The sequence below is a fragment of the Pogoniulus pusillus genome, chromosome 5, assembly GCF_015220805.1.
Source record: "Pogoniulus pusillus isolate bPogPus1 chromosome 5, bPogPus1.pri, whole genome shotgun sequence".
Classification (NCBI taxonomy): domain Eukaryota; kingdom Metazoa; phylum Chordata; class Aves; order Piciformes; family Lybiidae; genus Pogoniulus; species Pogoniulus pusillus.
This window is the reverse complement of record NC_087268.1, coordinates 17,863,301-17,890,065: the sequence shown is the minus strand read 5'-3', so window position 1 is coordinate 17,890,065 and position 26,765 is coordinate 17,863,301. Positions and strand designations below refer to the sequence as shown.

Genomic DNA, 26,765 nt, shown 5'->3' with positions numbered 1-26,765 from the left:
CAGGGAGGTGCGATGGGACAGGAAAATTGGGGTGTAGGGGCTGGGGGCCACTGTGACCCTGACATGTGTCGGTTTGCAGGGTGACAGCAGGGCTCAGGATGCCACTGTGTTCTGCAGGGACTCACACCCTGTGCTGACTCACCTGGCTGCAGAGGACACACCAAGGGACACCAGGAGGTGAGCACTCACTGTCCTGGCTCTGATGTGCACTGCTTCACTTTGGGTAAGCTCAGCCCTGGGCTGCCAGACCCCTGTGCCCCATGCCCTGCTGACTGGATGAGGTGCAGTCTGTTCAAAAGACTCCTTCTTGCTGGAGAAAACTTGACCCTCATCCTTCTACCAGGGGCAAAGGTACGTCTGTATGACTGCTGAGGATGTGCTATGGAGCTGGGATTCAACTGCTCTGACCTCTGCGATGGCAGCTCCAGTTTTGGCAGCCAGGTTCCAGAGCAGTGGGCACTGCAGGAGCTCTGCACTGTCACAGTGGTAAGTATGGAAGTGATGAGTGCTCTAGGGCACGAGGTGTGTTGCAGAAGTGGGTGGAAGGGCTGGCAGGGGGGGAAGGCATAGAGGTGCAGCCACTAAACATAGAATCAGTCAGAGTTGGAAGGGATCACAATGATCATCTAGTTCCAACCCCCTGCCATGGGCAGGGACACCCCACCCTAGAGCAGGCTGCCCTCCCCAATTCCAGTCCACCCAGAGACTGAGTGGTGTCACCTGCTGGGGTGCCCTCCAAGACAAGTCCTGCCTAGGTGACACCCAACAGTCAGGCAGAAGGTGAGAAAGCAGACACAAGCAGCCAAGTTGTGTCAAGCAGCCCTGCTGTTTGTTGGCCAGCAAGATGGCTGCTTAAGAGTGGCCTTGATGACCTCCTCTGCCCTTGTACCTTTCCCATCTCCTGACACTTTGAAGTGCTTCTCAAAAGGAAATAGAGCAGGATTTAATTAAAAGTCATCACTGATGGTACCTCTTCCCCCACCACTAAACTAGTATAAATGACACTGGGGGTGCATACAGTTGTAGTTGACTTCACCTGAGATTTCTGGGTGGATCAGCAAGGCTTGGCCCATTTGGCTCTCCACCATGTCTTGCATGACCACTGGCCTTTAATTAGGAGACCATAAGCTGCTTGGCTTCTCTGGCTCTGGCAGCTGCCTCACAATTAATCTTCCCCCTAATAGGGCCAGGATTTACTCCACTCAGCAGCACATGAAGCACTCTATCAGCTTCATGTTGCATCAACATCCAGGAGAACAGTGGTCAGGTTGTGTGAGGGAATGTGTTGGGGAAGGAAAGGTGGAGAACACAGGGGTGATTCTGACCCCTAGGTGGTTGCTTTCAGCAGCAGCCAGAGGTGGAAAGATATTGTTGGTGGATGCTGCTGAGAATGAAGTGTGGGAGCTCTGGGATGCTGCTCACCTTGCTGACTAAAGCCAGGTGTTACCCTTGGGCTTGACGAGGCAGGACACAGACACAGGGTGATGCTGCAGCCTGGTACCAACCCTGAGCAGCCCCATAATCCCCTCTGAGCTCCAGGCAGGTGTAAAGATGACTCTGATTCATGATGAATGATGAGGTCTTGGTGAAAGAAGAGGGTGATCAAGCTGGCTGCACAGTCCCATCGTCTTTCATGGTCTTTATTTCCCAGAGAGCCAAAAGACTCCCCAGGGAATGGGGAGAGGGTAGAGGAGGTTTCCAGGAGAGAGATTAATATCTCCCCAGGGATGCCTCCATGCTGATGTAAAGTGTCATATGCAGTACAATGCAGCAGCATCAGTGTTGGTGCTCAGATGGTGGCCTCTCCCAGCTGGATTTGCCTTATCCAGAAGCTCTGCAACCAATGTAGTACCAACATGTGAACTGCCACAACCCTGCAGATCAGCCATGCTCCTCTGTCAAGGACATATTTGTCTTTTAGGAGTTAGATGTTGGCTTTAATTCTCCAAGCTATGCCTTGTTCTTGCTCATCCAGAGGAGATGGAGCTCAGCTGGGAAGACAGATGAGGCAGGAGCTGGCAACAACTGCCTTGTGTCTAACTGCAGATACGTTTCTAGCAAGGCTGGAAGCAGAAACAGCTCAAACCTTGCGGGGAGAACTAGGAGTTTGGGGCAGTCTCAACTGTCAGGAAAACTGTGTCCAGTTCTGGGCCCCTCAATTCAAGAGAGATATTGAGATACTGGAACATGTCCAGAGAAGGGCAACAAAGCTGGTGAGGGGCCTGGAGCACAGCCCTGTGAGGAGAGGCTGAGGGACCTGGGGGTGTGCAGCCTGGAGAAGAGGAAGCTCAGGAGTGACCTCATTGCTGTCTACAACTACCTGAAGGGAGGCTGTAGCCAGGTGGGGGTTGGGGTTAGGGTTGCTGGCTGCCTAGACCTCCCAGGCAGCCAGCAACAGAACAAGGGGACAGAGTCTCAAGTTGTGCTGGGGGAGGTCTAGGCTGGATGTTAGGAGGAAGTTCTTCCCAGAGAGAGTGATTGGCATTGGAATGGGCTGCCCAGGGAGGTGGTGGAGTCACCATCCCTGGAGGTGTTGAAGCAAAGCCTGTCTGAGGCACTTAGTGCCATGGTCTAGTTGCTTGGATAGGGCTGGGTGCTAGGTTGGAGTGGCGGATCTTGGAGGTCTCTTCCAACCTGGTTGATTCTATGATTCAGTTTCTTGCTGAGGAAATTGCATGCATGTGAACTGGAATACCTGAGAAAGAACTCCACAGAAGATAGTGAAAAGGTGTGTGACCCCAGCTCCATCACCATCCTCCTTCCCCTTAAAGGGGATGTGACAGCAGTTAAATTCAACCAGGCAGCCCAGGGAAGTGGTGTAGTCACCACCATCCTGGAGGTGTTTAAAAAAACATGTAGACATGGTACTCCAAGATGTGGTTTTGTGGATGTGGTGGTGTTGGGTTGATGGTTGGACTTGATGATCTTAGGGGCCTTTTCATCATTCTAGAAGCAAAAGGAATGCTTTTTTTTTTTAAAGGAAAAAAATAATCTCAGTAACATGCACAGAGAGTGTGCAAGAACAAACCCCCATGTGTGCACCCTGTTAGAAATGTTGGAGTATTTCAGATCTGTGAATCATAGAATCATAGACTCATAGAATCAACTGGGTTGGAAGAGACCTCCAAGAGCATCCAGTCCAACCTAGCACCCAGCCCTACCCAGTCAACCAGACCATGGCACTAAGTGCCTCAGTCAGGCTTTGCTTCAACACCTCCAGAGACGGTGACTCCATCACCTCCCTGGGCAGCCCATTCCAATGCCACTCACTCTCTCTGCCTAAAACTTCCTCCTAATATCCAGCCTAGACCTCCCCTGGCACAACTTGAGACTGTGTCCCCCTGTTTTGTTGCTGGCTGCCTGGGAGGAGAGACCAACCCCTACCTGGCTACAGCCTCCCTTCAGGTAGTTGTAGACAGCAATGAGCTCTGCCCTGAGCCTCCTCTTCTCCAGGCTGCACACTCCCAGCTCCCTCATCCTCTTCTCACAGGGCTGTGTTCCAGGCCTCTCACCAGCTTCTCTGCCCTTCCACCATCTGTGGTGGAAACAGGTTTCTTGTTTTACATAGGATCATTTCCCATAGGATCATTTTCTCCATCCTGAATTAACAGGGAGACAGAAGAGAATGCTTTGAAAGGAGATCTAAACCCATAAATCATTTCTGTGCAAGGAGAGAGGTGCCTCCATCATACCTCCTTTGGGAGTGTCCCTCAAAAGCCATTTCTCATCTGATGTCTACCTAGGACCAAGTTAATTTCAAGCCATCTGGGAGATGGGTGGAGTCCAGCTTGGTGTGTCACTGTGTAACGTGTCGGAAAGAATGCTGTTCTGTCACCTTTTCTGCATCGAATGGCAGCTCTGCTGCTGGCTTGCAGTCACGCCAGTCAGCCAGTTGGCTACCTGCTGCTTCTAGAGGCAAAGGTGCCCTACTCAGCTTTCTAAAGAAGCATGCTATGAATAAGGGTACAACAAGCTCTTGCTCCAGAGGTTTCTCTCTGAAGAAGGAGAGTAGGGAGCCATCACCCATTTTCCTTTCTCCCATGGGCCCAGGCTGCCTGAGGGTTAGGAGTTGCTTGTCTGGCTTCATTGTGTATTTGTCTAGTTGGCCATAAGAAGGGGGGTCCTGGGCTGCCCTCTCCTACTCCACACTCAACATGTGGCAGAGTATGTGTCCTGTCTACCCACTTGGAACACAAACCCTATGAGGAGAGGCTGAGGGAGCTGGGGTTACTTAGCCTGGAGAGGAGGCTCAGGGCTGACCTCCTTGCTGTCTACAACTACCTGAAGGGAGGCTGTAGCCAGGTGGGGTTGGTCTCTTTTCCCAGGCAACCAGCAAGAGAACAATGGGACGCAGTCTCAAGTTGTGCCGAGGAAGGTCTAGGCTGGATGTTAGGAGGAAGTTCTTGCCAGAGAGAGTGATTGGCATTGGAATGGGCTGCCCAGGGAGGTGGTGGAGTCACCATCCCTGGAGGTGTTGAAGCAAAGCCTGGCTGAGGCACTTAGTGCCATGGTCTGGTTGATTGGACAGGGCTGGGTGCTAGGTTGGACTGGATGATCTTGGAGGTCGCTTCCAACCTGCTTGATTCTGTGATTCTCACCAGACTTGCCTGCTGGTCTTGATCTGGTGCTGGGGTGTCTGCTTATAAGGAGGGGTTTGGGAGATGTGGTTTGAGGCTGAGGAGGAGCACCCATGGAAGTGATCAGTGACCATACCTCAGCAAGGACCTTCTATGCTGGGAGCCCCAGCAACATCCTCTTCTTCCTCACTCCTTTTGCCTCCAGCAGACATCTTCTGACCACAGTGGGAAGAGCTCCCCATCCTTCTCTGTTGCCCTTCTGGGAATCGTGTGGACGTTCCTGTCTGGAGGAGTCCTGCTAGCACTCTTTTTTCTTGTCTTCACAATTCGCTTCAGGAAAAACAGGTAAGGGCTTCCTTCTTCTGCTGTGGGAGTTCCCCTGGGCTGGAGTGGAAGAATTGATCTCCTTCAGGACCAGGCTCTGAATCAACAGCCACCTCAGGGGTCAAGAGCATGCAAGCCTGAAGGAGCTGCCTGGTACAAGCGAGGGCAGTGCCAGGAATACTGGAGCTTTCTGCACCATACCCAGTACTGATCACTGCCAGGAACACTTCTGCTGGAACTGCTGCCTTCTTCCCCACGGCAGGGAGCTGTGGACAAGACAGGGCCCTCCAGCATGACATAGGGAGCAGTGCATGGTCTCATTCAGAAGATGCTATTCAATGAAACCATCAGGAGTGAGCAGACAGAGCAGGTCTCCTCCTCCATGTGAGAGTCTTGGCAAGTATCCTTTTGAGCAACATAGGTCTATGAGCAAAGCCATCATGCTCTCCACAACATGCATACGTATCCTTCCTGCTTCTTCCATACCACACATATCCTGTAGTTTGACAACCATTTTTGATCTTGGTGGTTGTCCATGCTGGTGGAGAACACATCCATATTGGTAACAAGAAAAGCTAATGGTGAAGTGCAGGCTTTCCTTGGTGCTCTTCACTCTGCCCAAAGCAGTGTAAACCAAGCAGAAGGCTCAGCAGTTCCTCATACACTATCCCACACCACATCCTGGTCTCCAAGCTGGTGACACATGGGTTTGATGGGTGGACCATGAGATGGATAAAGAAGTGGCTTGATGGCTGCACCCAGAGAGTGGCTGTCAATGGCTCCATGTCCAAGTGGAGGCCAGTGACAAGCAGAGTCCCTCAAGGATCAGCCCTGGGAACAGTCTTGTTCAACGTCTCTGTGGGTGCCATGGACAGAGGCACTGAGTGCAGCCTCAGCAAGCTTGCTGACGACACCAAGCTGTGTGGCACAGCAGACAGGCTGGAGGCAGGGATGGCATCCAGAGGGACCTGGGCAGGCTGGAGAGGTGGGCACAAGCCAACCTCATGAGGTTCAACAAGACCAAGTGCAGGGTCCTGCATCTGAGTTTTGGCAATCCCAATCACAAATCCAGGCTGGGCAGTGAGTGGCTGGAGAGCAGCCCTGAGGAGAGGCACTTGAGGGTGCTGGTGGACCAGAAGCTCAACATGAGCCAGCAGTGTGCACTTGCAGCCTGGAGGACCAACCAGAGCCTGGGCTGCATCAGCAGAAGTGTGGCCAGCAGGGTGAGGGAGGTGATTCTCCCCCTCTACTGAGCTCTGGTGAGACCCCACCTGGAGTACTGCATCCAGTTCTGGAGCCCCCATTACAAGAGGGATGTGGACATGCTGGAGTGTGTCCAGAGAAGGGCCATGAGGATGCTCAGAGGGCTGGAGCAGCTCTGCTATGAGGACAGACTGAAAGAGTTGGGGCTGTTCAGTCTGCAGAAGAGAAGGCTCCCAGGTGACCTTCTTGTGGCCTTCCAGGATCTGAAGGGGGCCTAGGAAAAAGCTGGGGAGGGACTTTTGAGGCTCTCAGGGAGTGACAGGACTAGGGGGAATGGAGCAAAGCTGGAGATGCAAGATTCAGAGTGGCCATGAGGAGGAAGTTGTTGAGCATGAGAGTGGTGGGAGGCTGGAATGGGTTGCCCAGGGAGGTGGTTGAGGCCCCGTGCTTGGAGGTGTTTAAGTCCAGGCTGGATGAGGCTGTAGCCAGGTTGATCTAGGGTAGGGTGTCCCTGGCCACTGCAGGGGGACCGGAACTAGATGATCCTTGTGGTCCCTTCCAACCCTGACTGATTCTGTGATTCTGTGATTCTGTATCTTAAACTGTCTCACCTAGCGCTTCATTTGCCTCAGCAGTTCTGGATTTCTTGCCTGCATTCTTCCCTCCTTCTCCTCAGCTTCATTAGTCCCTTGGTTTCTCAGCTGCCTTACCACCACTGTGATAAATCCCTCTCCCAGGCTTCAGCTGGAAGCCTTTGTGCTCCACGTGTCATTGTTTTGTAGAGAGGTGCATCTGCCTGCAAACTGGGCTGCTGCTCTGGTGATGCTTTTGTTCTCGTGGTGCTCTTGCTCTGGTGGTTTGCTTTTTGTATCCATTCTGCAGTCCTCCTAGGGTTCTGCTCCTGAAGGTTTATCTTGAGCCCTGTGCCTGCTGTGGTGCACTTTTTTTCCGGAAGGAGAGTGGCATTTAGTTCAGTGCCAACCTTAATTGATGACCACATTATTCATGCCCCCTAAAGCTACTCTCAGAGTGAGCTGTAATAAACGTATGTTAGTTATTAGTACTGCAGCACTGGGAAGGCAAAGGCAGATGAGGGGGTGAGCTGATGAGTATCTCTTTGCCGGGATGGAGGCATGCTGGGGAAGAATGAATAGAATCATAGAATCAACCAGGTTGGAAGAGACCTCCAAGATCACCCAGCCCAACCTATCAGCCAGACCTATCCAATCAACTAGACCATGGCACTAAGTGCCTCAGCCAGCCTTTTCTTGAACACCTCCAGGGATGGTGACTCCACCACCTCCCCAGGTAGCCCACTCCAATGCAAATCACTCTCTCTGGCAAGAACTTACTCCTAACATCAAGCCTGTACTTCCTCCAGCACAACTTGAGACTCTGTCCTCTTGTTCTGTTGCTGCTTGCCTGGCAGAAGAGACCAACCCCCACCTGGCTGCAGCCTCCCTTCAGGTAGTTGTAGGCAGCAATGAGGTCACCCCTGAGCCTTCTCTTCTCCACGCTGCACACCCCCAACCCCCTCAGCCTCTCCTCACAGGACTGTGCTCCAGGCCCCTCACCAACTTTGTCACCCTTCTCTGGACACGTTTCAGCATCTCAACATCTCTCTTGAATTGAGGAGCCCAGAACTGGACACAGCACTCAAGGTGGGGCCTGAGCAGTGCTGAGTACAGGGCAAGAATAACCTCCCTTGTCCTACTGACCACACTGTTCCTGATCCAGGCCAGGATGCCATTGGCTCTCCTGGCCACCTGGGCACACTGCTGGCTCATCTTCAGCTACTCCCTACCAGCACCCCAGGTCCCTCTCTGCCTGGCTGCTCTCCAGCCACTCTGTCCCCAGCCTGTAGTGCTGCTTGGGGTTGTTGTGGCCAAAGTGTAGAACCCTGCACTTGGCCTTGTTAAATCTCATCCCATTGGCCTCTGCCCACCCATCCAGCCTGGCAAGGTCCCTCTGCAGGGCTCTCCTACCTTCCAACAGATCAAGATAAGGAGGGAGAGACACAGGCTGAATCCTGGGCTCTGTGTATGTGAGATGCGAGCCAGGAAGAAACTCAGGGTGGAGAAATGCAATGACTTAACAGTGGATTGAAGGAAAAGGGCATCCTGAGGGAGCAACAGGAGAAAACTTTCAATTTATGGGCTTGCTGGAGAAGGGTAAGAGGTTGCGAGAGCTTGGTGGGTTGATTCTCCCATCCCTGAATAGAGTTACGGGATTATGAGTGATAGGGTGGAATTACAGAGGAGAAGCTGTAACCTGAACAGCGCTGGCAGCTTCCTGAAGCTGAGACTGTGTTGAGGACAGAGATACCACCTCAAAAGAAGGAACAGTGGGAAGAACCTGCCCCTGGAGGCATTTTTGTAACTAATATAATCAAAGCTTACTGTTGGGCACAGTCAACTGGGCTGCATTGGGTTTTCTGCTTCTACCCCTTTACAGCAGAGGACAGTTGTGATGGTTTGGGTGTTACCCACCCCCCCACACTTAAGAAGAATCACCCAGACTAAACTCAGCCACTGGAAATTAAAGACTGAAGCTTTATATTTATAGCTTAGCACAATATACAAGCAGGTATTTACAGTCTACACAGCTATAGACAGAAATAGACAAGTTAAAAAGTAATACAGAAACACAACAGCCCTCCCAGAAACCAGAGTCCCCAGGAGGGGCTCCCAACCAACCTTCCACCTCCTTTCCACCCCTCTACCTTATCCCAGACTTTGCCTTATGTTCAAGGTGAGTTTGGAGGGTCGGCCAGGGGGGTTAGGAAGCAGAAGGATTAGTTAGACAGATGGCAGGTTAGAGAGAGAAGGGAGGCAGCCCAAAGGCCAGAGAGCAACTCTGTTGTCTATGTTTGTGTTCTTGTTCTTATACATCTCAGCAAGCCTATGAGTGCAGCAGACATCACCACTGTTCCTTTTCACAGCCTATCATCTAATTCTTCTCAACAAAATATTCCAGCTTAGCTTCAAACTAGCACACCAGTGAAGGAAGCTGTTTGCTGTGAACCTGGGGGGATGTGCAGTGCTACATGCTGCTTGCATGACTGCGGAGCAGTGGTTGCCCTTGCTCTATGCTGCTGTGGGAATGCATGGCTGCAGCATGTGTTGCCACTGCTGAGCAGCTGTGCATGTCTGCCATGGGCTCTGGTGGCAGAGACACCCAGCTGTGGTGACTCTGCTTTGCTGCTAGAAGCATGTGGCTTCCCACACTTCTGTCTGAAATGGTGCTGTCTGAAATTACTTCAAACATGCTTTTGCAAGCCACAGATCCATGTGAGGGGTAGAGGTGCCAAGGGGCAAGCCTGGTACCGCAGGAGAGTTGGGGTAGGGCAAAATAAATACTTGAAGGATAGTGAAGCACTCTGGCAACACAGAGGAGAGGATGGGGTGTGCACCAAGGAGCAATGGCTGAGCTTTTGGAGTAGCTGTGAACAGCAGAGACTTGGTGGGGACAGTCTGTCAGCACCCCTTAGGGCCATCGTCATCCCTGCAAAGGGATCTTACCCTTGTGTTGCCAAGTCATGACTCAGTAACTGTCACCAACTTCCCTTCTTTATTTCCTGGAGGATCGTGAAGATGTCCAGCCCCAATCTGAACATTGTGACCCTGCTGGGCAGTGGTTTGACTTACACTAGTGCTTACCTCTTTGGGATTCAGGAGCAGAGCCTGCCATCTGGAGACTCAGTGGAAAAGCTTATTCAGGTGAGTGGGGTGAAAGGTTTGCTGAGACAGGAGCCTTCACATGTGCACCCGCTCTCTTAGCTGGAGCTGGTCAGCACATGAATGATGGGCACGTTTGTGTGGCTGTAGTTCTCACAGCCTCAAAATCCAACCAGGTGTTTTCCATCTGAACAGCCCTCATAGTTCTGCAAACCACAGCCACACCGAGGGGCAGACCAACCAGGTCCCCAGGGAGAGGCAGGTTGCTGGGCTTGTGCAATAGGGAGAGGGAAGCCTGAAACGAGATGGGATCCTTTGTGCAGCCTCTGCCCGGTGTGGCATAAGTGCTGCAAGGTTGAAGCTGAGGGGTTTTTTTGGCTGCAAAGCAAATCTTCATCAGAATGCTGACCTATGTGATGTACCCCTGTGTGTCTTTGACCTGGGACAGAGACTGACAGCCCAGGGACTGGGCATGCACCTCAGTGTTAGAGTGGGATGTGGCAGAGAGCATGTCTTGCCATTCTGCTCAGCTACCAAGCTGAGGATAATGAAGAGAGGTGTCTGCGAGTGATTGATTGTTGGTGCCTGTGATTGATTGTTGGTGCTGGGACCCTCCATTCCCCTGCTGCTCCAAGCTGCCTGGCTCCCCCTGCCTGCTCCCCCCAAGCTAGTGAAGAAAAGGCAAGCAGCAGGCATGCCTGCAGAGGAATGCCTGCCTTTTATTTCACCCTGTGGTGATCAGGCTTCCTAGTACCCAACATGATCCCCAGAATCCAGAAGACCACAGGTTCATCCCCACCTATCTTTACTGCGTCCCTGGTGGGGAGGGTGCAGTGTTCCTACATGTCCCTTCAGCCCCCTCGTTCTGCCCCCTCCCCTGCTAGGTGCGGATCTGCCTGCTGTGTGTGGGGACCTCTCTGGTGTTTGGCCCCATCCTCGGGAAAAGCTGGCGGCTCTACAGGGTGTTCACCCAGAGGGTGCCAGACAAGCGAGTGGTGAGTATGCAGCACCTGGGGTGGGGAAGGCAAACTACCGCAGAGGGGCGAACACCAACAAGTCTCAAATAGTTGTGGGATAGAGATAAAACCAGCATGACAGAGTCGGGTGCCAGCAAACACAGGTCTGGCTTCACACCTGGCTGGATGTGGGCTCCTCCTTTATTCCTGCACCATCAGACAGGAGCTTTCCCACTCTATCAGCAAGCAGGTGCCCTGCCAGGCTGTTTCCCAGCAGAGTCCCAGCCTCATCAGTGTACAAGACCTCATTCTCCTTTTGCATCAACCGCATGCCTTAATTATGCTTTGCACCAGTGTTTGTGTCCAGGTTCTGGGCTGATTGGTTTTGTGGGATGAAAATAAATCAGGTATTCTGAAGGGCTTCTGATGTACAGTCATGCCCAGATGCTTCTCATCTCCTCATGAACGGGGCTTGGGGGCTTCTCTGCAGCACTGATTGAATGGGACCCAGCAGGTCGGGGGAGGGGGGAAATGGGAAGTACCTATGTAATTTTGTGGATATAACAGTAGACTTAGAGCCTTCAGCAGACACTTTCCAAAGGCAAAACCAAAGTGGGTTCTCGGTGAAAGATGAGATGAGAGGGTTGACAGGGGAACTGGGTACCAGCAGGGACTCCCACTCCCATTCCTGAGGCACCAGGATCTGCCTTTGACTGGAAAAACAATAATCCCACCATTTTTTTTCCTCACCCTTTTTGTCTCTGCTTGTGATATGAGCATAAGGAATGACATTCTTGTTTTGGAAGTGCTGTTTTCTGTCATAGCATCTACCAGCTAGCCACCCAGCTCAGGAGGGTTTATGCCTGTCCCCAAGCCTAGTTAGGTCTCCAGGAGGTTGGGAGCTGGAGACATGGGTCCTGTGGCCAACTTAGATGTTGATCAGTCACTGAAGTCCACACTGGGTGAAGTATTAGGATGGACATGCCCCTTGGAAGAAGCAACCAGAAAGAGACCTGAGGGGATGGAGATTATTGATGTCTGTTTACCCACCATGGTAATGCTTCTTTCTCATGTGTTTGCAGATTATCAAAGACCTCCAGTTGCTGGTGATGGTGGCAGTGTTGGTGCTGGCAGATGCCATGTTGCTCTTGACCTGGGTATTCTCTGATCCGGTCAAGTGCTTCCGAAGCCTCAGCGTTTCACTGCGGGTAAAGAGATGAGGAGGGGTAGTGGAGGATTTCACTGTGTCCTAAACTGATCGATGCAGACAGAGCTGGTAGGATGGTTAGGTGTTTGAAGGTGCTGTTTGAAAAAAAAATAGGTGCTCCCAGGCCAGGCAGCACTCTTCACTTCTACCTTCCAGCAACAGCACAAAGGGCAGTGGGCACAAACTAGAACACATGAAGTGTCACTTGAGCTTAAAGAAAAACTTCTTTCCTTTGAGGGTGCTGGAGCTCTATGGACCAGGCTGGCCAGAGAGATTGTGGAGGCTCCCTCTCTGGGGACTTTCAAAACACACCTGGACATGTACCTCTGTAGCCTGCTCTAGATGAACCTGCTTTAGCAGGGGGGTTGAACTAGATGATCTCCAGGATTCCCTCCCAGCCCTTACCATGCTGTGTTTCCCCTTGCCTTCTAGGCAACAGAGAAAGGCATGAGCTGCTCAGTGAGCCGGGTGCAGTCCTGCACATCTCTATATTCTGACCTTTGGCTCATTCTCATTTTAGGGTTTAAGGTAGGTAACCTCTCACTGATTCTTGCATTGTATCTCTCCTCCTGCAGTCTTGCAACATAAACTGTTCAGCAGCACTCAGAGTTCTGCTGCCCGCTCAAGCAACATGCCTGTGGCAGGTTCTAGCTACTCCTGTTCATCTTAAAAGCTACCCCATTCTCCAGTCCTTGCAGCCCTCAGGGCCAACCAGAGCCTGGGCTGCATCAGAAGTGTGGCCATCAGAGTGAGGGAGGTGATTCTCCCCCTCTCCTGAGCTCTGGTGAGACCCCACCTGGAGCACTGCATCTAGTTCTGCAGCCCCTATGACAAGAGGGATGTGGAGATGCTGGAGCATGTCCAGAGAAGGGCCACGAGGTTGATCAGAGGGCTGCAGCAGCTCTGCTATGAGGACAGACTGAAAGAGTTGGGGCTGTTGAGTCTGCAAAAGAGGAGGCTCCCAGGTGACCTTCTTGTGGCCTTCCAGGATCTGAAGGGGGCCTCCAAAAAAGCTGGGGAGGGACTTTTTAGACTCTCAGGGAGTGACAGGACGGGGGGGAATGGAGCAAAGCTGGAGGTGGGGAGGTTCAGAGTGGATGTAAGGAGGAAGTTTTTGAGTATGAGAGTGGTGAGAGGCTGGAATGGGTTTCCCAGGGAGGTGGTTGAGGTTCTGTCCTTGGAGGTGTTTAAGGCCAGGCTGGATGAGGCTGTGGTCAGCCTGCTGTAGGGTAGGGTGACCCTGGGCATGGCAGGGGAGTTGGAACTGGCTGATCCTTGTGGTCCCTTCCAATCCTGACTGATTCTATGATTCATCTCAATGTTTTCTTGCATTCCCTTGTAAAGACCTCTTAGATACTTTGCCTGTCCCACCGTCTTTCACATGCACCTTGCACTGCCTCTCTAGTTCTCTCCCTGCAACCCCCGTACCTTATCTGCCTTCGTTTTCAAACCTTGCTGGTTTCTAAAGTATGCTTCTCCCATGAAACCTCAGATGTCCATCTGCAAGGGCTGGAGGGAGGAACTGGGAAATTCCAGGCCTGTCAGCCTGACCTCAGTGCCAGGCAAGGTGATGGATCAGGTCATCTTGAGTGCCGTCACAAAGCACCTACAGGATGGCCAAGGGATCAGCCCCAGCCAGCATGGCTTTAGGAAGGGCAGGTCCTGCCTGTCCAACCTGATCTCCTTTTATGATCAGGTTCCCTGTCTAGTGAACATGGAGCAGGCTGTGGATGTAGTCTACCTGGACTGCAGCAAAGCCTTTGACACCATCTGCCACAACAAGCTCCTGGCCAAGCTGGCAGCTCATGGCTTGGACAGATTTAGTCTGATATTGGTCAAAAACTGGCTGAAGGGCAGTGCCCAGAGAGTAGTGGTGAATGGTGCCACATCCAGTTGGCAGCTGGCACTAGTGGTGTGCCCCAGGGATCAGTGCTGGGGCCAGACTTGTTCAATATCTTTATTGATGATCTGGATGAGGGAATTGAGTCCAGCATCAGTAAGTTTGCAGATGACACCAAGCTAGGAGCAGGTGTGGAGCTGTTGGAGGGTAGGAGAGTCCTGCAGAGGGACCTGGACAGGCTGGATGGGTGGGCAGAGGTGAATGGGATGAGATTGAACAAGGCCAAGTGAGGGTCCTACACTTTGGCCACAACAACCCCAAGCAGCACTACAGGCTGGGGACAGAGTGGCTGGAGAGCAGCCAGGAAGAAAGGGACCTGGGGATGCTGGCAGATAGTAGCTGAAGATGAGCCAGCAGTGTGCCCAGGTGGCCAGGAGAGCCAATGGCATCCTGGCCTGGATCAGGAACAGTGTGGCCAGTAGGACAAGGGAGGTTATTCTTGCCCTGTACTCAGCACTGCTCAGGCCCCACCTTGAGTGCTGTGTCCAGTTCTGGGCTCCTCAATTCAAGAGAGATGTTGAGATACTGGAATGTGTCCAGAGAAGGGCAACAAAGCTGGTGAGGGGCCTGGAGCACAGCCCTGTGAGGAGAGGCTGAGGGAGCTGGGGGTGTGCAGCCTGGAGAAGAGGAGGCTCAGGGCAGAGATCATTGCTGTCTGCCTGAAGGGAGGCTGTAGCCAGGTGGAGGTTGGTCTCTTCTGCCAGGCAACCAGCAACAGAACAAGGGGACACAGTCTCAAGTTGTGCCAGGGGAGGTCTAGGCTGGATGTTGGGAGTAAGTTGTTGCCAGAGAGGGTGATTGGCATTGGAATGGGCTGCCCAGGGAGGTGGTGGAGTTGCATTCCCTGGAGGTGTTGAATCAAAGCCTGTCTGAGGCACTTAGTGCCATGGTCTAGTTGATTGGCCAGGGCTGGCTGATAGGTTGGACTGAATGATCTTGGAGGTCTCTTCCAACCTGCTTGTTTCTATGATTCTGTGACATCCACCATGCAGGTGACGAATTGCATGGCTCAGCTCTCATGTTCTCTGACTGCAAATCAAAGAGATGCTGATGACAGGTGCCTGGTGCCTGCCTTTACAGGATGTGCATCAGTTTAATTACACCACCAAGGTACACTTTCACTGGTGTAGCTTTGCACATGGCTGTTCTTGTTCCAGAAGAGTTAGTTATGCTGACATAACTATGGAGGTATAATTATCTCTGTAATTAGTTGTGGTCTGCTATGTCTCTGGGTTGGCAGAAGCTGGACACATTACAGAAAGGTGATGTTGATGAAGCTTCTGAGATCACAGCCTGTGTTTAGGAATGGCTCCATCTCTGTGTGCAGCTCAGGCAGCTCCTTTCTGAGTCACCATCTACCCAGCACTATAGTAAAAAGAGCAGAAAGAGACCTCACAACATGGTCAAGTTCTTCTCCCACCCTACACTTAATTTAAAATACATTAGTCTATCGTTAAAATCCCTTTGGTTCTGGGCATTGCAGGCATTCCCTGGAATTCTAGTGCTGTGTCTCCACTTCTGATTTTGACCACTGTTTGTATTAGCATTTAGGCACTTGATGCTTTTGCCTCAGCTCATGTGAACTGCTTTTTTGAATAAAGCATCCCCATTCTGGGGACAGAGTGGCTGGAGAGCAGCCAGGAAGAAAGGGAGCTGGGAGTGCTGGTAGAGAGTAGCTGAAGATGAGCCAGCAGTGTGCCCAGGTGGCCAGGAGAGCCAATGGCATCCTGGCCTGGATCAGGAACAGTGTGGCCAGTAGGACAAGGGAGGTTATTCTTCCCCTGTACTCAGCACTGGTCAGGCCACACCTTGAGTGCTGTGTCCAGTTCTGGGATCCTCAATTCAAGAGAGATTTTGAGGTACTGGAATATGTCCACTGAAGGGCAATGAAGCTGGTGAGGGGCCTGGAGCACAGCCCTGTGAGGAGAGGCTGAGGGGGTTGGGGGTGTGCAGCCTGGAGAAGATAAAGCTCAGGGGTGACCTCATTGCTGTCTACAACTACCTGAAGGGAGGCTGCAGCCAGGTGGAGGTTGGTCTCTTCTGCCAGGCAAGCAGCAACAGAACAAGGGGACAGAGTCTCAAGTTGTGCTGGGGGAGGTCTAGGCTGGATGTTGTGAGGAAGTTGTTGCCAGAGAGAGTGATTGGCATTGGAATGGGCTGCCCAGGGAGATGGTGGAGTTGCCGTCCCTGGAGGTGTTGAAGCAAAGACTGGCTGAGGCACTTAGTGCCATGGTCTAGTTGATTGGATAGGGCTGGGTGCTAGGTTGGACTGGATGATCTTGGAGGTCTCTTCCAACCTGGTTGATTCTGTGATTCTATGATTCATTACCAGGCTGAGGTAGTCCTCATTAGCGTTGCATTGAACTTGAACCTGATCCTCTCCGGCTATTTTGGGTCACAAAGTTGTTGCTTTAATAGTTTCTCTGAAGTTCATCTGGATTTACAGTAAGGTCAGAGTAGGCTCTGTCTGCATGCATGTAGCATGTCCTGTCTTCCATGGCATTCCATGTGCTTAGCCCTTTTTAAAGCTGCTCAATGCATTACCCTGGTTTTACTGGCACAGGGCAAAGAACGGAACAACTTGACAAGGACATACCTGGAATTAGGGAAGAAGTCCTCTGCTCTAGATTAAAATGAACAAACAAACAAACAACTTAGCCCTGTGCTCACTGAAAGTCCTTGTTTACTAGGCAGCAGTACTGTTGTCTGTGTCCCAGATAGACTGTATGAATTCTAAATTGGTCTTCCAGGCTGTTTTTTCCCTTGCTCAGGGATTAGGAGTTGACTTGCTTTTTGGAATTGTGTTTGGAGGTACCCCATGGTGACCATGGTAATGATCCCATGCAGATCCTACAGAGTAGGGTCAGGAGTCAGCCTGGTTCCCAGCAAGGCAGGTGTCAGTATTACAACTACCCCTTGAGAATCCATGGTGCTCTGTGGTTGGGAGTCTCACCAAAGACTGTGCATGGAAGCCTCTCTTGCCTGTAAAGGTGTTCCTCCAGACCCTAGCCCTGCCAGTGGCCATGGCAGTCATCAAGCAGACACAGAGTGGAAAGGTTCAAAAGAGTCTACTGAACATATGTACCACAAATGCACAACTGTACCACAAAGCACTTCTTGATGCTCAAATAACAATGTCATGTCTCTCAGTGAAGGGCTGAGGGTCACATGTGCTGTGTAGCTATGTTCTGAACCCTTGCAGGAGCAGGGATTTTGTTGGATGGTATTTCCCAATGATCCTGAAGGCAGACCATGCTCTACCAAGGTGGGCAGAAGTACTTGGTGTTTCATCCCAGTGTGCCCTGGGGAAGGAGGGATTCAGCCTGATGGGTAGTTTAATCCTGAGCACTCTGGAAAGATGCATGCATGGGATACTTAAGGGGCAATACAGTGAGGAAGCCTGCTTTGAAACACCTGACCTACTCCAGGAAAAGGAGGAGTTCTGTGTACAGAATACTTCTCCAGCCCCTCATTGCTGCTAGAGTCAGGCAGGAAGCAGGAAAGGAAAGGGAGAAGAATTGCATCTGGTAATTTCTTGTATTTCTATTTAAAGAGGAATCAAGCACATCCTTTTCCTCCAGTCTAAACCTCCTCATCTTCTGTCTTGCTTTTTCCTTCTGAATCTCCATTCTGCTCCTTCAGAGGTATGCTGTTGCTCCTTGATGGCACCTCACCCTGGCATCCCTGCAGGGACCTCCATCTCTTTTTTTGCTGCTCCTGCTCCAAGTTGTCCAAGAGGACATTTTCACATCTTGCCTCTTCTGGCTGTGCCCTGCTGTCTGCCACCTGACCCCCAGCAACTCATGCCCCTTTCTCAGGACCCTGCAGGGCACACTGATGCCTTCAGTCCTGCTCTCCCTCCCACTTCTGACCTGCAGCAAGGTGCTGGGCATTTGCTGCAGTGTCACCACCACACGCCGAAGGTCTGCATTATAGATCAAAGAGCATTAATTAGGATTGTGCTGAGCGTATCTGAGCTCACTGGGCTTGGCACAAGGTGGGGGTTGACACCATCAGGCTGTAATTTTCCACACTCTGGAAAACCTCTTTTTTCTCCTTCCAGAGTATCCTCCTGCTGTATGGGACCTACCTGGCCGGTCTGACTGACCACGTCAGCTCCCCACCAGTCAACCAGTCCTTGACACTCATTGTTGGGGTCAATCTCATTTTCTTGGCTGCTGGCATTGTCTGCTTAGTTCACCGCTTCTTCCGTGCTTGGCACAACTTGCTATTTGGTTTTACCTCTGGAAGCATCTTCATGTGTACAACCACGATCAACTGCTTCATCTTTGTGCCACAGGTATGCTACCACCTCTGTCTTGCCACCTGGCTGGGGACAGGCACATTTTCAGTGTTTATCAAAAGCAGTCACATGAATCAAGGTGCTTATTTTCCTCCTTCTTTAGCTCAAATGTTCAGGCTCACTTATATAGCTCATCCTCCAAGCCCACGGAGACGGGGCATGTCTAGGCTGGAGGAAGTTCTTCATGGAGAGAGTGATTTGCATCGGAATGGGCTGCCCAGGAAGGTGGTGGAGTCACTGTCCCTGGAGACGTTTAAGAAAAGACTGGATGAGGCACTTAGTGCCATGGTCTGGTTGACTCCAGTATCTGAAGGGGGCCTACAGGAAGGCTGGAGAGGGACTACTGACAAGGTCTTGTAATGACAGGACAAGGGGTAATAGGTTTAAACTGGCAGAGGGGAGATTTAGACTACATGTTAGGAGGAAGTTCTTTACAGTGAGGGTGGTGAGACACTGGAACGGGTTGCCCAGAGAGGTTGTGGCTGCTTCCTCCCTGGAGGTGTTTAAGGCCAGGTTGGGTGGGGCCTTGAGCAACCTGCTCTAGTGGCAAGTGCCCCTGCCTATGGCAGGGGGTTGGAGCTGGATGATCCTTGAGGTCCCTTCCAACCTAAACCATTCTATGATTCTATGACTAGACAAGGCTGGGTGATAGGTTGGACTGGATGATCTTGGAGGTCTTTTCCAACCTGGTCTGTTCTATGATTCTATGCTTCCTCAAGCAAGTCCCTTGGGGCATGTTGTAGAGCTGATGGTCCAAAAGCCTCCTGCTAGAACATGCCATGGCTGGCAGCCATTCAGAGGGTATGTGTGGAGATGAGGTGGCTGCTGCCATCCTCTTTCATGTGGGTGGTGGGACTGGTCCTTTAAGCACCTGTCTTCTCATACCCCATGCACCTGCTCCCATTGAGGGTTTCTGCTCATGGCAGGGATGGAGCTGAGCTCTGATCATCCAGATGGTGTCACTAAGCTCAGAGGCTTCTTGACTACTGGTGGTCTGCGGGGGAGGCTGTCCCCCTCTGTGCTCTTGGAGAAGGAAGCTGCGCTTTGCCACAAATGAGGGGGAGGGCATAGAGATGTTTGAAGGAAAGCTTTTGTCTTGACTTGAGGCTCCTCTGCTTCCTGTGTCCTGCAGAAGCAGCCTGGCATGCCCAACCACAATGTAAGTGGGAAAATGTTTTCATTGTTACAGGGAGAGGAAGCAGTTGTTTACTCAGTTTAATGTTTAGAGGGATGTTTGGGCTCAAGGAAATGAGGTGAGAAAGGGAGGAAGAGGTGAAGCTGAAGAAAGAGAACATCTGTGCAAGAGAGGGCTGGGGGGGGGAAATCTCACCAGTGTGAGACATAAATACTGATGGGGGTGGAGTAGGGAAGGGGGAGACAGGCTTTTCTCCCTGACAGGGCAGGAAACAATAGGCACCAACTGAAATACAGGAAATTCTATTTAAACATCAAATTTGGGTTTGGTTTTTTTTCTGTGAAAGTTGGAAAGCACTGGAGCAGGCTCCCCAGAGAGGTTATGGAGATTCCATCCTTGGAGATATTCAAGACAACTGGACATAGTCCTGGGCAGCCTGATCTAGCTGCCTTTGCTTGAGTAGGGTAATCGGACCAGATGATTTCCTGAGGTCTCCTCTGCGATGGTTTGAGTGTTACCCGCCCCCCACCCACACACTTAAGTAAAATCACCCAGACTAAACTCAGCCAGTTGGAAATTGAATGAAGCTTTATACTTACTGCTTAGCACAAGATACAAGCAGGTATTTACAATCTATACAGCTATAGACAGAAATGGACAAGTTAAAAAGTAATACAGAAACACAACAGCCCTCCCAGAAACCAGAGTCCCCAGGAGGGGCTCCCAACCACCCTTCTACCTTACCCTAGATTTTGCCTTATGCTCAAGGTAGTTCGGAAGGTCGGCCAGGGGGATTAGTCATACAGATGGCAAGTTAGCTTAGAGAGAAGTGCAGCTCAAAAAGCCCAGAGAGCAACTCTGCTATCTCTGTTTGTGTTCTTGTTCTTATACATCTCAGCAAGCCTATGAGTGTTTCCTTTTCACAGCCTATCATCTAATTATTCTCACCAAACCATTCTATCTAGCTTCAAACTAGCACACACTTCTACCTCAGCTGAAGCAATCCCAACCCACTACCTGAGCAGTCATCGGGAGCAGGATCCAAACCTCTGGCAAGCACCAAGCCTGCCAGCAATGCTCTGCCAAGCATGAGGTCTCTTGGAGTGAGGCTGGAGGAGACGATAAGCTGTGCTTGTTCTCTGCCTGTACCATTTTTTTCTGTTGTAGCCTGGAGGCCTTGAACATTTTACTTAATTTGGATCTTTTAATTCATCAGCTCATTCTTCCTAATGGGCTTGCCCTTTTATGGCTCATCCGAGATCGATCAGGACCTGGGCTGCACAAGGCTTCCACGAGGATGCTAGACTAGAGAACAGATGCTAAATGTGGCTGATTTTCAGCTTGTCATTGGTGATTTGGGGACACGGAGGCGTGTGTGACTCGGCCTTTGTCTGCCACGGAGTCAGGGATGGGAGAGAAGAGGGAGGGGGCTGGTACAGCATGCTTAGAGGTTGCAGTGCAGGCAGGCACCGAACCCTCTCTGCAGCCAGGGACACGGTAGGGCTCAGATGGGTGGGAGGCTCCAAGTGACACGGTGGCCCCTTGCCCAGCCGTCTCTGCTCCTCCATTACACCCTGCCTTTGTCTCCGGCTCTCCATCCCTTTGTCTTCTTTGCACTCGACCCGTGCCTGCTTCCCACCGCGGCAGCAGGAGCTGTGCGTGCTGTGTCGATGATGCCTTCTTCTATCCCCCTCCCAGCTCAAGCAGTGGAAAGCCTTTGAAGAGGAAAACCAAACCATGAGCCACATGGCGAAGTATTTCACCAGTCCAAGCCGCAGCTGCCGTTCGATGTACAGTGAGGAGCAGCTCTACCAGCTGATAGGGGAGAAAAACTCCATGAAGCGGCTGCTCACCGAGGTACAGGGCTCTGCTGCCCCCCCTCGTACGCACCAGCTTCTCCCCTTCTCTTTTGTGGGGCTGAAGGCTTTGCAGGGTGGGAAGCCCTTCCTTATGCTGCAGTGCATGCTGGTGGTCTCCCTCAGGCCCCTTCCTCCCCTGCTTTGTTTTGTCACCTCACTCTGCACCTCAAAATGCTGACATTTAGGCACAATCTTGAGGGTCTGAAAAAGGGAAAAAAGCAACATGTAGGGAGGAGAGCAGGAGAGCCTTGTTCCCACAGTTCAAATATGGTAGGAGAGCAGGAGAGCCTTGTTTCCACAACTCAAATATGGTTAATTTAGAGGGGAGATATTCCGTCTCAGAAAAGCCCTCATCCTCCTGCTCCCTCACCTATACTGCATGGGTGAAAGAACTCTGGCTCAGAGAGCTGCCTGCCCTGCTATCCCCCCCTCCACACTTACACCTGTGGGGTGCTCTGTAGTTGCTGCAGGGGAGGATGAGGTCACACACTTGCAGGCCTGCTGCTGTGCTGCCTCAGAGCACCTGTCCATGGGGAGACAGGCAATTTGTTTTCTGGCAGCACTGGCTTCCAAACTGGTGATGTTTCCGTGCCCTGCGCCCATCCCGTGCTTGACAGGTGTGTTTGTCTGACACAGAAAAACGCCGTGATTGAAAGCCTGCAGGAGCAAGTCAGCAGCGCCAAGGAGAAGCTGATGAGGCTAATGTCTGCAGAGAGCAGCTGTGACCCCCATGTGCTGCTGGCAGCGCCTTGCACCCGGAGCTCAGAGCAATGCAGGGATGTGCCTGGGAACCACTGCCTCCCAGATCCAGAACAGGATGGATGGCAGCACCCCTGCTTGCTGGGTACACCACCTCCTTGCAGCAATGCTGAGGACCTCCAGAGAAATGTGAGCCGTGAGCCCACTTGTTCTCAGGTGCTGCTTTTTAACATGGAGGACAGCATCGATCACGGTCAGAAAGATGTGCAGGAATGTGAGATGCCTGCAAGGCAGGGGCTGTCTCTGGAGCAGCTGCCCAGCCAGGACACATCAGCTGGCATGGCCTGGGACTCGTCCCCAAAAGTCAGCTACGTGAGCAGTGAGAAGCTGCGTGAAATCTTACAAGAGCTGAGCTTGGATGGCAAAACCTACAGCCCAGCTTTACCTAGGGGACCCTCACGGGGCAGCCAGAGGCCCTCGAGTGAGCAGGGAGGAAGGTGTGGAGCCCAGGAAGGCTGCCCAGGCATCCACACACCCCTCAGCCCCTACCTGGCAAGGCGGCGGCGGAGGATCCCACTGCCCCCCACCTCTACCTGCTTCCCCGGACATGTGTCCCCTCATGCCGGGCACAGGGTGAAGGAGGCAGGTGGCTGGAGCTGTGGGGAGCTGGCACATATCTCCCTGGGGAGGAAAAAGGAGATGGCTAGTGGAGGGCTTCTTCACACAGCAGCACCATCCTTTACAGACATCCCTAGGGAGGGCTACCTCCAGCCGGAGGGATGGCCAGGACGGCCAGAGTCCCAGGATGCTTCACTGTGCATCCCACGGGAGCAGCTATGGCAGCAGGGTGGCCCGAGGAGACCTGCTGAGCCCTCCCTGCGCTCCCTGTACTATTACCCGGACACTGACTCCAGCAGCAGCAGCAGCTCTGAGGAGATGTTTCACGGCTGCCACAGGCCCTGCTGTGAGGTCTGCTTCCAGAGCCCCCGTGGCTCCCTGGTCAGCAGTAGCACAGATAACGACACAGAGCCCAGCAGCTGCGGGGACCACTGGACAGAGTGCCACAACGGGTCGCAGCTTGTGGTGAATTTCAAAGACGATCTGAAACCCACTTATGTGTGACTGAGAGCACCCCTGCCCCAAAGGCAAGTGCCCTGCTGTCCCCAAAGCGCTGTGTGTTTTTGGCAAGCTAAGCCACACGTTCTTCCAAGCGATGCATTTTGTTTCGGCAGCTGGGGGCTGGGAGTAAACCTTACCCCAGCCTGGTCAGTGGTGACTGCAGACAGTATTTGGCTGGGACGTGGTTGGCAGCACTTGGGGTGCTTTTGTCCTGGCTGCTCTGGGCAGCCGGGTGCACCCCACAGGTACCTGGCACGTCTGTCCGTCCCAGTGCCACCAGTGGAAAGACTGGAGCTGGGTCTCACGTGGGCAGGAACCCGAACTCCGTCATTTCAGAGGGCCCTCCCTGCAGGACGTGTGGTTGACACCCGCAGGGAGCGGCACCGTGTCTCAGAAAGGTAGGTGGCTTCTTGCGTCTGACAGACAGATCGGACTCCTGCCCTGAGGCTGCCGGAGCAGAGCCTGGAGGTGGGAGACAGCCGGACACGAGCAGCACTTGCAGGCTTCCACTCACCGTGGACATGCTGCTCCCTGGCAAAAGGAAGGACCTCAGGAGATTCTCGAGGAAGTTCTTTTTTGGTAGCATCTGCATAAGAAAAACAGAGCCCAAAGGTGACATCACTGGAGGTGACTTTTGTGTTTTGTGTAGCTCAGTTGCAGGGCCATAGGTGAGACTTGGGTCAGAGCTGAGGGGAAAGAAACTATCAATCATAAGAGAGGATGTGAAAATGCTTTTCTGTTTGAACCCCCCCCCCTCCTCCCTCAGCTTTTCTGGGGCTTGTGCCCTTCTGTGTGCCTTTGTATGGATGATGTAATCTGGAATGGGGTTTGCTTCAACTAATACGGTCTCTACTGTCTTGGAAACACCAAGTAAATCCAGTGTGTCAGCTTCTGGGGGGGGGGGGGGGGGGGGGGGAATGTCTGTGAAGACATTAGCACCACTGCCCCCATAGGAACAGGGTCAGGATGCTGAGGATCTCTGGAGAAAGGTTTTGTCGATGGGGCAGGTGACAGAGGAATCCCGAACCTGTTTCTGAGCAACGGCACCTTAGCACTGCGCTCTCCATTTTCCATTGTGATGGTGAAATCTCTCACTCCTGTATCACTTCATTGCTGTCACCTTAGTGAAATTCCTCACTCCTATGTCCCCTCTTCAGTGTCACCTTAGTGGCCACACCAAGCTGGGAGGCTTGGCTGATCCAGCTGAAGGCTGTGTGGCCATCCAGAGAGACCTGGACAGACTGAGAGCTGGGCACAGAGGAACCAGAGGAGGTTCAACAAGGACAAGTGCAGAGTCCTGCACCTGGGGAGGAATAATAAACTGCACCAGTACAGGCTGGGAGGTGATCTGCTGGAGAGCAGCTCTGTGGAGAGGAACTTGGGGGTCCTGGTGGATAACAAGTTGACTATGGCACAGCAATGTGCCCTTGTGGCCAAGAAGGCCAATGGCATCCTGGGGTGTATTATGAAGAGTGTCCAGCAGATCAAGGGACCTTCTCCACCCCCTCTACTCTGCCCTGGTGAGACCTCATCTTGAGTACTGTGTTCAGTTTTGGGCTCCCCAGTTTATAAGAGGGACAGGGATCAGCTGGAGGGGGTCAAGCAGAGGGCTATGAGGATGATTAGGGGAGTGGAGGGTATGGCTTATGAGGAGAGGCTGAGGGACCTGGGACTTTTCAGTCTGGAGAAGAGAAGGCTGAGAGGGGATTTGATAAATATTTATAAACACCTGAGGGCTGTCCAGGAGTGGGGGGACAGGCTCTGCTCACTTGCTGCCTGGGACAGGACAAGGAGCAATGGGTGTAAATTGCAGGACAAGAGGTTCTGCCTCAACACAAGGGGGAACTGCTTTACTGTAAGGGTCACAGAGCACTGGAACAGGCTCCCAAGAAAGGTTATGGAGTCTCCTTCTCTGGAGACTTTCAAGGCCTGTCTGATGTGTTCCTGTGTGATATGTGTTAGATTGTGTGGTCCTGCTCTGGCAGGAGGGTTGGACTCAATCTCCTTGGGTCCCTTCCAACCCCTAACATCCTGTGGGCCTGTGAATTCCTCACTCCTATATCCCCTCATCAGTGTCACTTTTTTTTTCCCCCCCATCATCTCCATGTTTTTCCAAGCTTCCTCAATTTCTAAGACAAATGAGCAAAACAACTAATCTTACAGAGTACAGTAATCCCATAGCCTCTCTTCACTTCTAAAATGGGAACACACCAGAGGGTAATCTTTTTCCCTTTGTATTTTTTGCCACTTTTGGATAACAGAAGTCAGGTTCCTTCATTTTTATTTTCACAGCTGTCTGAGGGCTTAGGGCTCTGGCCTGGGTGAAATGAATTTACTGGGGGACTCTGACCTCTGTGGGCCAAATCCCCGGTGTGGAACAGAGTCAGAGAAGCCCAGATGGGATGCAAATTTGGAAGGTGTCTGCTACAGTTTGGGTGTTACCTGCCCCACCCCTGCCCCCCCCCCCCCATGAAATCACCCAGACTAGACTCATCTGAGCTGCAAATTAAGGAATGAAGCTATATCATAGAATCAACCAGGTTGGAAGAGACCTCCAAGATCATCCAGTCCAACCTAGCATCCAGCCCTGTCCAGTCAACTAGACCATGGCACTAAGTGCCTCATCTAGTCCTCTCTTGAACACCTTCAGGGACGGCCTCCAGTACCTCCCTGGGCAGCCCATTCCAGTGCCAATCACTCTCTCTGGCAACAACTTCCTCCTAACATCCAGCCTAGACCTCCCCTGGCACAACTTGAGACTGTGTCCCCTTGTTCTCTTGCTGGTTGCTTGGCAGAAGAGACCAACCCCCACCAAGCTACAGCTTCAGGTAGCAATGAGGTCACCCCTGAGCCTTCTCTTCTCCAGGCTGCACACCCCCAGCTCCCTCAGCCTCTCCTCACAGTGCTGCGTTCCAGGCCCCTCACCAGCTTCATTGCCCTTCTAACCATCATCACACTTCCACCATCTGTGGTGGAAACAGGTTTCTCATTTTACATAGGATCATTTCCCATAGGATCATTTTCTCCACCCTATGTTAACATGTAGACAGCAGAGAATGCTTTGAAAGAAGATCTAAAGCCATAGAGCCACTTCTGTACAAGGAGAGAGGTGCCTCCATCATACCTCTTTTTGGAGTGTCCCTCAAAAACCAGTTCTCATCTGACATCTACCTAGGACCCTGGAGCCTCCTCTTAGCATAATATGCAAGCAGGTGTTTAGAATGTCTACAGCTACATACAAGTAAAAAAAGTTATACAGAAACACAACAGCTGTCCCAGAAACCAGAGTCCCCAGAAGGGGCTCCCAACCACCCTTACACCTCCTTTCCACTCCTCTACCTTATCCCAGACTTTGCCTTTCATTCAAGATGAGTTTGGAAGATTGACCAGGTGAGTTAGAAAGCAGAAGGATTAGTTACACAGACAGCAGGTTAGGGAGAAAAGTGCAGGCAGCCAGAGACACACAGCAACTCTGTTATCTATGTTTGTGTTCTTGTTTTTATCCATCTCAGCAAGCCTATGAGTGCAGCAGACATCACCATTGTTTCCTTTTCACAGCATATCATCTAATTCCTATCACCAAAATATCCCAGCTAGGCTCAAACTAGCAGTGTCCTGTGGTCCTAGCAGAGCAGAAGGCTGCCAGTGCAGGCCTTGCTGGTGTGTAGAGAGAGATGATGGACAAGGTGGAGGTGTGTAGCAGCAGGGCGAGGGAGGGTTAGAAAAGCAAGCCACCATCCATACATCACTTTGTTGTGGCCTTCGTTTAGTCACTTGGTCTGTCACATAATAACAGGCACAGACAG

At 52.0% G+C, this 26,765-nt stretch overlaps 1 protein-coding gene across 1 annotated transcript; it reads left to right on the top strand.

Moving 5' to 3' along the window:
* Positions 1–374: 374 nt before the first annotated feature.
* Positions 375–23,800, top strand: GPR156 (G protein-coupled receptor 156). The gene is made up of 9 exons (XM_064144003.1): positions 375–486; positions 4,783–4,922; positions 9,688–9,823; positions 10,666–10,776; positions 11,820–11,945; positions 12,377–12,472; positions 17,908–18,144; positions 20,981–21,139; positions 21,778–23,800. The coding sequence occupies exons 1-9, from the start codon at positions 382–384 to the stop codon at positions 22,960–22,962; spliced, it is 2,295 nt and encodes a 764-aa protein (XP_064000073.1). The 5' UTR covers positions 375–381; the 3' UTR covers positions 22,963–23,800.
* Positions 23,801–26,765: the final 2,965 nt, after the last annotated feature.